The sequence below is a fragment of the Gigantopelta aegis genome, chromosome 10 (genome assembly GCF_016097555.1).
Source record: "Gigantopelta aegis isolate Gae_Host chromosome 10, Gae_host_genome, whole genome shotgun sequence".
Classification (NCBI taxonomy): Eukaryota; Metazoa; Mollusca; class Gastropoda; order Neomphalida; family Peltospiridae; genus Gigantopelta; species Gigantopelta aegis.
The window spans coordinates 70,183,720-70,199,402 of NC_054708.1; the positions used below are offsets into that span (position 1 = coordinate 70,183,720).

Genomic DNA, 15,683 nt, shown 5'->3' on the forward strand with positions numbered 1-15,683 from the left:
GTGACGTAACAAAACATTGTCTTGTGATTAAAATTTGACCAACTGAGATTATAAGAAGCGATAACTCCTGCAGAGATATCACAGGAGATATCGCAAATTATAGTGCCAGCAATATCTCCTACAAAAGCCTTTAATGGTGAGAACATCATTCACTGCAACTTGTAAAATAAATTATATCCAATGGCCACTCCTGTAATATTCACTATTTACAGTATTATTTCAACATGCATTCACTACCTTCTTAAAACCATACAAACATTGCTATATAGATAAATGTACATGTATAGATTAACTATTCAATGATTTTTCTTTTGGAATAATTTTTTTTAAATAAACAGCCCCCCCCCCCCCCTCCACAGTAACACACTACATGTATCTTCCTAATGACAGACAAACCCAGTTACATAGTCCAGGTACGGCAATGTTACAGGATCGAAAACCCAATCAATTGTGGAGTCTTACCTGAAAAACAACTATTGACTGGTGCAATTATCAGTCTATTAAATGAAGCTGCTACGTATAATGGCCTGCAAGACAAACAAGTGTGAATCAATAATCATCCCATGTTACAACAAAGAGAGGATTCCATTAGCGAAAATTAAAGGATCAAAATATATTTAGGCTTAAATAAAAGACAAATATTCATTTAGCGACAAAATATATATGTATAATTATGCTGGGCTAAACATTTGGGGTATTGGAAGGAATGTTATGGGGCATTCCTAACAAGCTTTGGTGACAAGAACAAAAAGGGAAAAAGAGTCAGTAGTAAAAAATGTCTTAATAGGTTTTATGAGTAGCACATGTTCTCTTTTCAACAGTAAAATGAGATGTATGATATATATACAGTTGAACGGCCACCTAAGGAACCTAGCAAAAATGGTTGCTTTGGACATGTGGCCATTATATAGAGGTAAAGGCACATTGGGTGGGATTTATGTTGGCTTGTATGGACAGGTGGCTGTTATATAAAGGTGGTCATTAGACTAGTCTCAACTGTACATCCATAATGACAGTAAAGGCAAAGACTCCTAAAAAATATGCATATTACATACAGGTAGGTGTCTAACAAATTACCGTACATATACTATGTACAGTAACTGTGACAATGGTCCAGATGGTAAAAGAAGAAATCTACATATGTCACTACAGTAATACTCTTTACCATCAAGAGATCTTTACCTACATCTTCCAATACACAGGATAACACAAATCACAGTTTTACATACCTGTGTAAAATTTATATACATGTACAAAAAGTGGTTCAGTCTTTCTAAACATTTTGCACTAGATACAATACATACAGTCTAGCACCGATGTGTCGACATCGTGGGGACCGCACATAAATATCGAGTTAACCAAATATTGACTCAAACGTTCAGTCAAGTATGTAAATACAAAATTACAAACAAAAGATGTCAAATTTTAAAATGAAATATAATTTATTTGTTTAAATCAAATCAAGAATTTCATTTAATTTCACAATAACATTATGTAACACAAAGAAAAATGTTCTGAAATTAATAATAACAAAGTAATCAATCAATAAACCAATCAATAATACCGATGTGCACAAGCTTACTGAATCTGTTAAAAGTTTTTATAAATTGTGGAATTAAAATGACTGTGGATATGGAGACAATTAAACAAAAAATTACTAAATAAATTTTAACATAATATTATAATATTATATCTTATTATAATAAAGGATTAAGAACAAAATGCAATTATACAAACTGGAAGAACAAATAACAATCACAACATTTAATTCACTAAGTCTGTTAATAATGTCTGTCGTGCATTAGAACAAGGCATGAAAGCTACTGAGCTTAGAAAGTTTGTTAAGTCCCCAATAGCACGGACGGGATTTCCATTGGAATCTCTGCTGTCCACAAATCGAGTTAATAACTCAGTGCCTCTGTTGCTGATGTCAACGACGGCGGGGGAATATCGGCAGTGTCGTCATTTTCCGTATCACTCTCTGGCTCTGGTTCTGCTACAACAGGGGTCCGGGCAGCCAACACCTCTTCAACAATGCTGTTGTCGGAAATGGGAGCACAGGTGACCAGGCTGTCATCGGCACGTGCATATTCCATTAAAGTCACACCGTTGGTTACTAGGTGTGACAAGGGAACATCGTCGTAGGGGTCACTTTCATACTCCGGATTGGCCGACTCAGTTGTATTAATGAAGCCTGCATGGCGGAAACAGTGGTTAATTGTCCCTACTGATACGTTATCCCACGCAAGTTTTAAAAATCGGAGGGCATCCAAAACCGAAAGTTTAACTTCAGTTTTTTTGTCTATGGTGGCAAGGTGTCTGACAATAATATGTTTTTGATAGTGCACTTTTAGATTTTGAATAACACCCTGATCCATTGGTTGAGTATGACTCGTGGTGTTTGGGGGGAGAAATATCAGTTCTACATTGGTAAGACCAGTGACATGAGGGTGGGCGGGGCAGTTATCAACAATCATTGCGATTTTTCATCCTTGTCTACGAAATTTTTTGTCAATTTTAAAAAGCCACTCTTTAAAAATATCAGACATCATCCATGCTTTCTTGTTGGCCAGGTACTCAGTGGGTAGTGATTTGACATTTTTAAAACGTGGCTTTTGTGGTTTGCCAATAATCAAAAGTGGGAGCTTATCCGTGCCAGACATGTTAGTAGTTACTAGAGCGGTAATGCGATCTTTACTGCATTTGCCACCATGACATTTCACACCCCTAAACTCTAAGGTTTTGTCTGGCATTAGTTTAAAGAAAATGCCTGTCCCGTCGCCATTGTAGATGTCGTCCTCGCTGTAAGACATGAGTACTGTTCGCAAAGCCCGTTTCCAGTTACTTATAGCATCTGATCGATTGTTAACGGAGTTCACCTCACCACAGACTTTTTAAAAAGTTATGTTGTGTCTTTCTTTAAACCTATCCAACCACCCAGTCGAACAAGTAAAATAATTTCTACCCAATTTCTTTGCTAATTCATCTGCTTTAGCCATTATGTGAGCCCCAGAAATTGCAACATTGCTGTCTCTAGCTAATATGAACCATTTTAATACAGCTTCGTCTACATCTTCAAACTTGGCTGTTCGCATTCTTTTTATAGATGGAGAAAAGGATGAAATTGCAATAGCCCCTTTAATTTTATCAGAATTTGTTAACCATGTAGACAAAGTATTTTGAGGAATGCCAAATTCTTTTGCAATAACGCTTTTTGATTTATCACCTCTCTCAACAGCTTGGATAGCTTCTAATTTTGTTTCAATGGATTTTACCGTCAACTTACGTTTCTTTGGAGAATTATCTGATCCAGTTTTCACCCCAGATAAGCCAGGTCTTTCACTAGATTGCTTAGACATGGTGCTCTGGTGAAGTGACCAACAGTCGACTTTGCTTAAATAGGATAGGTGTCATTAAAGAAACACCGACATCGCTTCTTTGTTAATTAACAAACAAATAACCGACCACCACAAATTAAACCTACTTTAATCCGAGTCCATTTTACCAGTCCTCAATTTATGAAAGCCATAAGTCACGTGACTTGCTGCATTCTGTAACAATCATTTTGTCTGCTCGATTATTACTGTGTTTAATTTTAAGATCGGTGAGGCCATTTATTACCTTGATTACTGTTTTAAATAACTTCACTCATTGATCTCACATGTGAACAGTAATTACAAATCATATCTGTTTACAGTGGAATGTCGGCAATGGTTTGGTTACATGCCAAAATGCCGTCAGAGCGTTAATTATAGGTCGTGCAATTTATACTTACCCTTATAAACATTTTACTTATTTTAACAAATAATTTTACTATCGACACATCGAGGCACTTTTTGTACATAAAAGTTTAATTAGGGACCAAAAAATATATCGACACAAACGTAATATCGACTCAATCGTATCGACTCAACAGAGTAAAAAACATATTTAATACACATTTTGGCCGGGACCGGCCAGTCATATCGACACAAACAATATATCGACTCAAGCAAGATCGACACAACGGTGCTCGACTGTACATACATACATACATACACTAATTGGCTAAGAGCAGTCTTCTCTCTCACTCTCTCTCTCTCTCTCTCTCTATCTATCTCTCACACTCTTTCTCTCTGTCTGTCTCTCTCTCTCACTTTCTCTCTGTCCCTCTGTCTGTCTCTGTCCCTCTGTGTCTTTCTGTCTGTCTCTTTTTCTCTCTCTCTGCCTGTCTCTTTTTCTCTCTCTCTGCCTGTCTCTTTTTTTCTCTCTCTCTGCCTGTCTCTTTTTCTCTCTCTCTCTGCCTCTCTCTTTTTTCTCTCTCTCTCTCTCTCTTTTTTTTCTCTCTCTCTCTCTCTCTCTCTCTCTCTCTCTCTCTCTCTCTCTCTCTCATTGCTTGATTGGTAACTGTCATAAAATACCTAAACATCCTATACATAAAATAATTTTATGAGTATAGATATTTAGGGAATAATTATGTGTATTTGACCATTTGTTAACATCAATGTTCATTTTACTCATGTCGCAAATTGTGTTTTACTGGCTAGATAAAGTGGATATTTGCAACTGTAAAACCAGCATTAATGTCCACAAATGGTCAAATACAATATAGCTATCCCCATTCTAATTCAATAATTTAAATCCATTAAAAAAGGTTTTTTTTCATGTAAATAATAATTTCATTTAGTACCACTGTGTTAAGTAGCCTTGTGCTTGAAACATGTATGGGTACCTGTATAAAAAAGTACTCAAATTTTGTGCAGAATTAGGGTAGTCATAGATGCTACCCGTTATCTCTGAAATGAGCAGCGTAACCCCCAATTTTTTCTGATTCACTTTAAGGGTGAGGGGCGGCAGTATTTACATTTTTGGTGTTTATGTCGATTGATACACTGCAGGTATGAATTTTAGCCACATATGTTAATATTGTCATCTATGAGATTTGATTTGGTAGTATACACCCTGTACACATGAAAACAAATCCAAACCCTAACATATTTACATCAATTCTATCATCTAAACTGGGAGCACAATTACAATTAAAATTTTCCCACACAATTGACTATGGGTTTTTATAAGATTCGATCATTATATCGGTAAGAGTCAAACCAGTTAATTTTCAATTATAAATGAGCATTGGAACACTACTACCATGCAGTACATGTATACACATGTAGGCTACATGTAGTACTTTGAAACTTATTTCTATTCATATAATGCAAATGGGTGGTGCAGCTTAGGGCGAAGTTATCAATTTCAGGGGTGATAATAATAACATAACGTAACATAACATTTCTGCATTTGTCCCAAACCTTCCAAATTGCTGTTTAAAAAGATGTCTAATTACATACCTCACCATGAGAATAATTGAGGGGAAATAGAATATAACATTCGTGTCCGTTAGATGTCATTTATCTTACAACTCGTTAATTAAAAACGCATGCAACTCGCTTTCGCTCTTTCGATACGTTTTAAAGGGACATTTCTGAGTTTGCTTCAATTTTTAAGATGTTATCGACTAACAGAAACCTTTTAACGATTGTAATTACATATCAAATATATTTTTCTGCCAAATCTATTAGTGGCTGTATATTAAACGTGTTTCTGATTGTTCTAATATTTGTACTAGGTTAAATTTCATGTTATTTCCTAAAATATTTGTTTTTGTACGTATGAAATTATTTGAAGACAAAATCCAGTTTGGGCTTCTTACAAATATGAAACGACCAGAAACACATTGAATATACAGACACTGCTATTCTAAACCAGAAAATATATTTAATATGTAAGTTCAATCGTAGAAATATTTTATTAGTCGGAAACATCTTACAATGCAGCAAACTCGGGAATGTCCCTTTAAAAGAACTCGTTGTAAGATATACTGTGTTTAACGGCCACCCGTATAGTATTTTCAGTTTACATCTATAATTTTCGAGCTCCCTGATAAAAAAGCACATATTAATTACTAATACACACACTGCAGAAAGCAACCCGACAGCAGCCCCTTTCAATAATGTTCCACTTAATACTTATTTGCTAACGGGTTTTGTACATCGTCTATATATTAGGTGTCTAAGTAAGCTGAATGTATCAGTGGTGTGAAGATCAGTATCAATATACAAATTCAAAAGTTCAACTAAAACACAGTGTAAGAACTGTGAACAAATATATATCACGGGTACGTAAAATTCATTATCTCTTAAAAACTCCAACACAAGTTCAGGATGATTCCATTACATTTCTTCTGCCAGATATATATTTTCTACCTTGCCTCAGATGATTCCATTTTTCCAAACTGTGATTTACCGTCAGAGCACACTGACAGTGCCCACACTGAAGTGGGGGATCCCTCTTCTAGATAAAGCAAAAGTGTAAACAGCTTTATTACACACCAGTGTAAGATATGGTTCATTTCATAACAATCACTCGGTATCTAACTAGTGTAATATTGGTATGACGTGAGCGTGACGTAGATCACTTGCTGACCCAATTCGTAGAATAATAACGTGTAGTTGGTCCCGACATCTGCTTACTTCTGCGTTGCGGCTTATTTGCCGTTGGTTTGTAATAAAAGAAAGAAATGCTTTATTTAACGACGCACTCAACACATTTTATTTACGGTTATATGGCGTCAGACATATGGTTAAGGACAACACAGATTTTGAGAGGAAACCCGCTGTTGCCACATCATAGGCTACTCTTTGAGATTAGCAGCAAGGGATCTTTTATTTGCGCTTCCCACAGGCAGGATAGCACAAACCATGGCCTTTGTTGAACCAGTTATGGATCACTGGTCGGTGCAAGTGGTTTACACCAACCCATTGAGCCTTGCGGAGCACTCACTCAGGGTTTGGAGTCGGTATCTGGATTAAAAATCCCATGCCTCGACTGGGATCCGAACCCATTATCTACCAGCCTGTAGACCGATGGCCTAACCACGACGCCACCGAGGCCGGTGGTTTGTAATAAATAAAATAATAAACTAGCTTGCCTGTCATACCATTTTTACGAAACTCATGAACATGTTGGTATCTGACTCGTTCTCGCTTGCCAGATACCAAACCCGTTCACTCATTTCATAAAAATGGTATGACAAGCAAGCTCGTAAAGTATTCTATATGTAAACAATATAAATATCACAGGTATGTAAATTTAAATTCTGGGATAAAATTCAGTATATCTTAGAAAAACATATTATGTTAGTACGTTTTGCCACAGCCCGAGTACTCTGACGGTAACAGAGCTAGACGGACATTTCGACAGTTATAACACGCTCTTAAGAGAGAGGTAAGAGAGCGTTGATAACTGTCCAAATGTCCATCTAGCTTTCTTATAGTACGCAGTCTAATTTTGCCCGAAATTCACTATCGTTTTTCCCCGAATTTGAGGTTTTGCTCCAGCACTAGAGGGGCAGTTGCCTCCCCCCCCCCCCCCCCCCCCCCCCCGCCGTCTCGTACGCTTATGTTGAAGAAGTCCATTGTTTAGAATTAACAACCTGAGTCCTCTTCCAGGGAAATCATAGATCCGCCCTGAGCACGTTCATATAGCCATTTGAATTCATCGTATGGTCTCTACAGCCAGAGCACGAGGATTGGTATGTGCTGTCCTCTCTGTGGGATTGTGCATATAAAGGATCCCTCGCTACCAATGGAAAAATATAGCGTGTTTCCTCTCTAAGACTATATGTCAAAATTACGAAATGTTTGACATCCAATAGCCGATGATTAATAAATCAATGTGCTCTAGGCTGTACTATACCAAATAAAATCCCATAGGCGTCCGTGTTAACGTTTGTGTTTTTTCTTAAAAACTAGATGCAATATATCAACCAAACCATGGCCCATAAATATCAGTACTACAACCCCTACCTCACATTGGTAACCGAAGAAAAGGGTACATTTCATGACCCCTAGTTTCGCATAAACTCTGAGTATTTTTTTTTTACAGGTACCCCAAACATGTTTCAAGCACATGTCTACTTGACTGACACAGTGGTACTAGATGTAATACAATGGCATACATTTTGTTTGCCAACATGAAACTCTTTTTTTTTTACAACCAACACACTCACATTTATCACCATTCACAGGACTTGTGGTGTTAACTTCTTTATCAAAAGCACCTCGAACTTTGTCCCAGCCAGAAGTTATTTGGTTTAGTAGAAAACAACAACACCAACATGGAATTGTAATAGCGTAACTGAAAGGGACATTCCTGAGTTTGTTGCATTGTACGATGTTTCCGACTAATAAAATATTTCTACGACTAAACTTATATATTAAATATATTTTCTTGTTTAGAATATCAGTGTCTGTATATTCCATGTGTTTCTGGTTGTCTTAATATTTGCAAGAAGCCCGAACTGGATTCTGTCTTCAAATAATTTCGTAATGATATTTTAGGAAATAAAATGACATTTTACCTAGTACAAATATCAGAACGATCAGAAACACGTTTAACATACAGCCACTAATATTTTATGCAGAAAAATATATTTGATACGTGATTATAATTGTTAAAAATGCTCTGTTGGTCGATAACATATTAAAAGTTGCAGCAAACGCAAGTATGACCCTTGAATAGTAAAAAAAAAACCCCAACAACGCGGTTTTAGATCAGCGGGTTCTTTGTAGCTCGGTAACACCTGCACGCTTTTCGCGAATAAGGACCTTTTATTTATCATTTGTGACTGCTAACCCATGTGCGAAATTATGGTAATTAAAAATAGAAGAAAAAAAAAGTTTTGTAACTGGGTTCGAAACGTTCCGGCAAACTGAATACAGGATTGAACGTTAGCAATCCATTATTGATAACATTGTTGGAATGAATAAATGAATGTTTGTTTAACGACACCCACACAAATACGCATCGGCTATTGGGTGTCACAAATGGTAAGTATATGGAAATATTATTTACATATATTCATGTAAGGAGCTGTGGGGGAAAAGTATAATATAATACATAAAATCGAGGTAAGTATATTTTAAAACTTTGTATAGAAATCAAAGTGTTTCAAAAACTTTACAATTAATTCTGTTGATGCATGACACAAATTGCCAACGGTGCGAAAAATCGTACACCTCAAAACGCTTTGGCGAGTGAAAACCAAACATTATTAATTGATGAAGAAATTGTTAGACGTAGATATATACTGAAACACAATGAAAACGCAAAAAACTACTTTTTATTGCAAATAACGAGAAACTATTAATGAATTGATGGATAATGTAATATGACATTAATGACTGGTATTCATGAGATACATTCACATGGAAACATGACCAGTTATCATCAGTAATCGAGTTGCATTCGTAATGGAAAAGTTCAACCCCACCCCACCCCCACATCAAGATCAGTATCTGGTGTGTCCACCATTGGCCCGTGAGCATGCGTGAAGACGACGGGGAAAGGATTGGCACAAACATCTCACATAAGGCACAGGAATGTTCCTCCACTCCTCCTGCAACGCCTGTGCAAGCTCAGCAACGTTACGCGGTGGTGGCTGGCGGTGACGTACACGACGTCCTAACTCATCCCATATGTGTTCAATTGGGTTCAAATCTGGTGAAACGGCGGGCCAGTTCATAACGGTGATACCGGCTTGTTGCAGGAATGCCTGGGTAATTCTTGTGGACGGGCATTGTCTTGTTGAAACAGAAGGGGACCTCCTGGTCTTCAGTGACGGCGCAAAAGTAGCTGGAGAACTGGTCTTAGAATAACGTCAACATAACGCTGGGCTGTTAGGGCATCGTGGACAATGATGAGATCACTCCTGAAATCACAGTTGATTGCCCCCCATACCATCAGACAACCACCGCCTGTTCCCTCACACATCCGTCAGCATACTGTTCATGGAGTCTCCTGTACACATGTGCTCTTCCATCGGCAAAGGAGACAGAAAAACGGGACTCTGAGAAAACAATGCTCCGGTGAAGGTGGATGATTACCATTTGAGGTCGATCACGGACATTGTCCGGGCATCTGCATCTGAGTCCAGCCTGACTGTTGGTGACGTTCAACAATCGTGTTGCTTGCTGTCGTCGCATTCTGTTGATTGATGGACTCTGAAGGTCCTAGCAACTTGGCTTTGCGAAGTCCCCCCTTGAACCATGCCCAACGCTCGCTCCCTTTGTTCTTCTCTGAGTCGTGACATTCTTAATGTGACGAGGAATATGACACCGTTACGTGATTTTTATGTGTCCACATACTGGCATTTCACGTGCATTGCATGCAGCATGATTGAGCATGTAGTGAACGCATTTCACACCATTTTGTGTGTTTCTGCTATTGTATGTGTAACGAGAACAAAACCAGGATTAAAACCCAGACAAATGTACCAATCAATGGCTACCTCTCATAAATTGTTATTTTAAGTCCAATAAATATATTTTTTCATTAATCACAACAAAATATTGAAAAATATCTGTTTTGCGTTTATCAACGTACTCAACACATATTTTTATTTAGTTATATTGCATCGGACATATGGTTAAGCTAGGACCACACAAATATTGAAAGAGAAAACCCGCTGCCACCACTTCATGAGCTACTCATTTTGATTAGTAGCAAGGGTTCTTTTATATGCACAATCTTACAGACAGGATAGCACATACCATGGCCTTTGATATACCAGTCATGGTGCACTGGCTGGAACGAGAAATAGCCCAATGGGTCCACCAACAGGGATCGATTCCAAACCGACCTCGCATTAAGCAAGCACTTTACCACTGGGCTACATCCCACCCCTGACTTATTTGGATGTCCACAGAGATATACTGATGTATCTATTTGTCTTGTGTTTATTTCATTAGTAGCAGACGACAATGTCTCGTGCAACAGGTGAGTAAAATTAATTGTGAAAATGTGGATGTTTATGTATGTTAAAAAAGTGCCATAATGAAAATAGTACTTTTAGTTATATTGTATTTTTAACTGTTTATACTTCCCGCAAATTGGAAAATTGTGAACATTGCTTTATGTTTATCAATAAAAAATATTTCCATAAACAAAAACTTCTACATTTGATTTTAAAGCTTTTCTTTGATGATGCACAATTGCTGTTTAAAGATAACGCATCAAAATACATACCACACAATAATATATACCATGACGATATATGTGGAGTTTTTAGCATTGCACAAGCTTTAACCATTTTGGTTGCTATTAGAAATAAGCTAGCTCTGGGTGAGCAAAACATTTCAGCAAATTATTTATTAAACTTTAAAAATTGTGAAAATCTAGTTATTTCTTAACAAAATAGCAGTAAGTGCAAGAAATTATTTCGTCAAATTAAAATAAAATTCGATAATTGGTTTTACAATTGGTGAATTTGGTGAGTGCTAGAGCTAGCCCCGAGTATTAACGTCTGTGCATGTCGAAAAACAAGATAGTTAATTTATACTCAATGTTCAATATGTAACTAAGCCAAAGCTTCACTGTGTCACATGATAAAGAATGGGATGTTCAGTTACAAGAATAAAATAGAAAAGAGGTAAACTTAAAACAAAATTGTACATATTTCAAATTTCTGGCTGACCGGCTGTCTGCATTTCTACATGTCAAAGTAGGAATGTAAACAAACTGTAGATGTCCCAAACTGTGTTCACCTAAAGACAAAAACATGAATACGATATAAATAAATTACAGAAATACTATTCTACATTTTTCAGTTACAATACGTGAAACAAAATAAATTGCAATTAGTTAACATAAAAAATCAACAATGTGGACGTAAAATAAATCCATTCTAGTAAACAAAAGTAAAGCAGCTTCCAGTAAACAGAAAAGAGTGCGACATTTTTAACTGCCTTAAGGTGCATGCGTTTGCAAAAGGTATTGTACCACACATGTGCAGTTCGTCATTTTCCATTTTTAAGGCCACTATATGAAAAAATATATGTTTCTGAAATATGTACACATACTTTATTTAAAAGAATAAATTCAGTTTGTCAAGTGACCTGGTCCGGTCCGCATTTTACCAACACCCATTGCTAAAAGTTTATGTCAACAGGTGATAGGCATTATGTTCATGAATACCAGTGAATAGATTGTAAAATATCAATTTTCAAATGAACCGATTCATAATTAACACAATTTATACACTCAAAATTATTTACAATTGTTAAGAATGGATTATAAATAATATTCACTAGTCTACAGTAGAGGCACACAAATGTAGCATGTACCTTTTGCTGATCGAATTTTGTAATTGAAAACACATCTTAACAATAGGTGGCTTAAAAATCATGGAAATTAAATGATTTGGCTTTGTTGATCTAGCACTGTGAGGTCATGTGACATGCACTGTATGTTAATTCATCTTCCTCCATTTCAACTCAATTTCTAAGAGTCAGTTTTAAGGAATAAACAAAAACAACGTACCAAAATTAAGATACGTATCCAAAAGCTTACCGCCCTGTGCAGAGTCAGCTCTACGGTCTATGGTAGGCTAAGGTCATGTGACGCTAGCCAGTATGTTCATTGTGTGTGCTACTGGTTGTGTTCTGTCAGTTTATATCAGTATAGACCTCACTATAGACCTAGAGATATATCAATATTATCATACATACATTTCAATGAGCTAACAAATATTGTTAACTTTAGACAATATAAACGTTTGTCTACCGTATATAGACACGTCGTTTTTGTAGATCAAATTTAATTCACTATTACTAATAGAGGAATGATATCTGTGTAAAATACTGTGTACAATCAATGTTGGGTGTATTGGATATATATGAGAAAGAGAGTGAGTTCTGCAACGTACATGGACTAGTAGCAGCCCCCACCCTCCAATTAAAACTATGCTTTTGTGTAATGAATTCAGTTACCTACCCCACTTCTGGTACCCACACTGTGTACAGGGGCGTAGGCTAGAGGGTTCGGGGTGTTCGGATGACACCCCCCCCCCCCCCCCATCCCTCTTGAAGCAAATGGTCCGCTTTCAGAACTAAAACATACAGGTTTATACATATGGAGTTTTTGGTGGTGCAAAAACTAAATGAAAAAAGGTCCACTTGGTTCATATTCGAACCCCCCCCCAGGTCCAGATCATGCTACTCCCCTGGTGTATAATGCCCTACAACCACCCACCCACCCCTTTGGGCGCACTTGATGACAACCGTTAATTAAATTAAGAAAACAATGAACAACCATGGAAATCAATATCAATTTATTTACATACATAATTCTATACAGAAACAATATACATCAAACGCAATACATACCGAATAGGCAGGAATGTAACGACACACTCAACACATTTTAATTATGGTTATATGGCTATACTTTTCTTATCCATAACAGATACCTTTTTATCTTTATATGGCTATATGGTTATACTTTTCTATAAATCCATAACAGATACTTTTATATCTATATATTTATATCTATATCTACATACATATATACACACAAAGCATAACAGTACTTAATTAAATTCATTTAACTTATTTACAAGGTTAATAACTTGCAGCCTGACACTAAAAACCCATTAGAAAAACCTTTTTAAAAGGTAAAAAAAAGTACTGGGAAACGTGTTCTCTTATTGAATGCTGGACAAGTATAGCTTGAGAGATTAAAGTTCACATTTGTAAACCTAGAGGTTAATTAAAGATATGGTTTAAACAATATTTATTCCCAATTGCTACATCTCAGTATTCATTTCATCAAACACAATGCATACCTTTATATCTATACCTATACCTATATATTTATATCTATATCTATATACATATATACATACATTGCATAACAGTACTTCAAACACAATACAGACCTTTATATCTATACCTATATCTATACCTATATATATATATCTATATCTATATACATATATACACACGTAGCATTTAAATTGAAGATATACCAGTATGTCTTTATTTATAACTCTCAATCTATTAACAGAGACATAGTCCTACAGGTATAAGAAAACTCTCAGGATTCCACAGGTGCCACAAGTACGTCTTCATGATGGTTAATTGTATTCATGTTCATACATAATGGTGTACTATAGTGCTTATGCCAGACACATACCAACAGATTATAATTAATTTAAATAAACAACCAATTAACCACTTAACCACAAGTGAATATGTACAAGCAGTTTTATTGTGATGTGTTGACAGAATATAGGGCCAACTTGTGAATGAAAGATTACTGTAGTTATTCTTAAGACTGGAGCAGTTTTGTTCAGGAGATCTGAGGATCACAAGCAAGTTCCGTTTCTTTGGGCATGGAGGACTAAGAACCGATAACATCCTAAATGGAATGATGGAGGATGTTGAGCAATTTCAGCCTTATGTTGTTATTGTACAGTTAGGGGAAAATGACATTTCTGGGAGCAGTTCACCAAAAGATATATTTGATAAACTGTGTGCAGTAGAACAATCGTTCAAACGTCTCGGAGATTAGCAGACGGGGAAACTGAGAAATATCACAGGCTTACCCCAAGAGCGTATTGTAAGCAGAGAAATTCCATCAACAGACACCTCAGGAAGAAGTTTGGAAAACATGTGATTGGTCTGAACATCCAATACCCGGCTGAGTTCCACAAAGATGGCGTTTATTTCAACAAGAAAGGAACCAGAAAGTACTTTTTTAAATTACGGAGAGTGTTTGCGGGTTTCTGAGTGACTTGAAATTACGTATCAGTTTGTTTTAACAGTAAAGTAATATTTTAAATATCAGAATATGTTTTGTTGTATTTTTCTTAGTGTCTATCTAATTGGGAAAAGTACATAAAAAAGAATGTGGGTGGCAAAGTTGAGTTTTTATGCGACAAAGTGTATCCATGCACACGTTTTTATACAGTGTCAACACGAACGCATTGAGTACTATACAAAATATATATTTATTACCTTTACTGTTAATGTGTTTCCCATCATATCTAAGTATATAAAATACTAGACCTCCCTGTGTAGGAATGTCCTGTACAGAGCCGTCGTCATTATATATAGATGTATATGTATATATTTTAATACTCACACACACACGTTATATATATATATATATATTGTTTTTGAGTATTATCCAAAATATACATATATTTTCTTTATATACAATACTAGACCACTCTGTGTAGGAATGTCCTGTATAGAGCCGTCATCACTACATATATATATATATATATTTTAATACTCACACACGTACACGTTATACATATGCACATATATATTTTATTGATTAGTATCCACAATATACATATATTTTCTTTATTATTACTGACTTCCCCCCTCATATCTCAGTACACGTGTAGACAAAAACAACTGGTAACCATTCACTGCGTATACTATAGACCGTCCTGTGCAGAACCATGCTGTGTAGGAACGTCCTATACAGAGCCGTCATCACTATATAGGGACTTACATTTTTTAATACTCACACATGCACACGTTATATATATATTCTTCTTTTTTTCAAGTATTATCCAAAATATACATATAGTTTCTTTATATACAAAATATATATTTATTCCCTTTACTGTTAATGTGTTTTCCACCATATCGAAGTGTATAAAATACTAGACCTCCCTGTGTAGGAACGTCCTGTACAGAGCCGTCGTCACTATATATGTTTTTTAATACTCACACATGCACACGTTATATATATTTATTTTTTTAAGTATTATCCAAAATATACATATATTTTCTTTATATACAATACTAGACCGCCCTGTGTAGGAACGTCCTGTATAGAGCCGTCAT

At 36.1% G+C, this 15,683-nt stretch overlaps 2 protein-coding genes across 4 annotated transcripts in view; both read right to left on the reverse strand.

The window, feature by feature from the left end:
• LOC121383229 (complexin-like) overlaps positions 1-15,683 on the reverse strand; it is a 158,871-nt gene that overhangs the window by 142,509 nt on the left and 679 nt on the right. For all 3 annotated transcript variants that reach the window (XM_041513120.1, XM_041513121.1, XM_041513119.1), the window contains exon 2: positions 463-527. The gene's annotated coding sequence lies outside the window, so the exon portion shown is untranslated. The remainder of the gene's footprint in view (positions 1-462; positions 528-15,683) is intronic.
• Positions 1,902-2,477, reverse strand: LOC121383779 (tigger transposable element-derived protein 4-like). Its single transcript, XM_041513876.1, has one exon. The coding sequence runs from the start codon at positions 2,475-2,477 to the stop codon at positions 1,902-1,904; it is 576 nt and encodes a 191-aa protein (XP_041369810.1).

What these genes read in the sequence shown, in the direction of transcription:
- LOC121383779 (XM_041513876.1), bottom strand. Translation starts at nt 2,477, where the DNA reads ATGATTGTTGATAACTGCCCCGCCCACCCTCATGTCACTGGTCTTACC.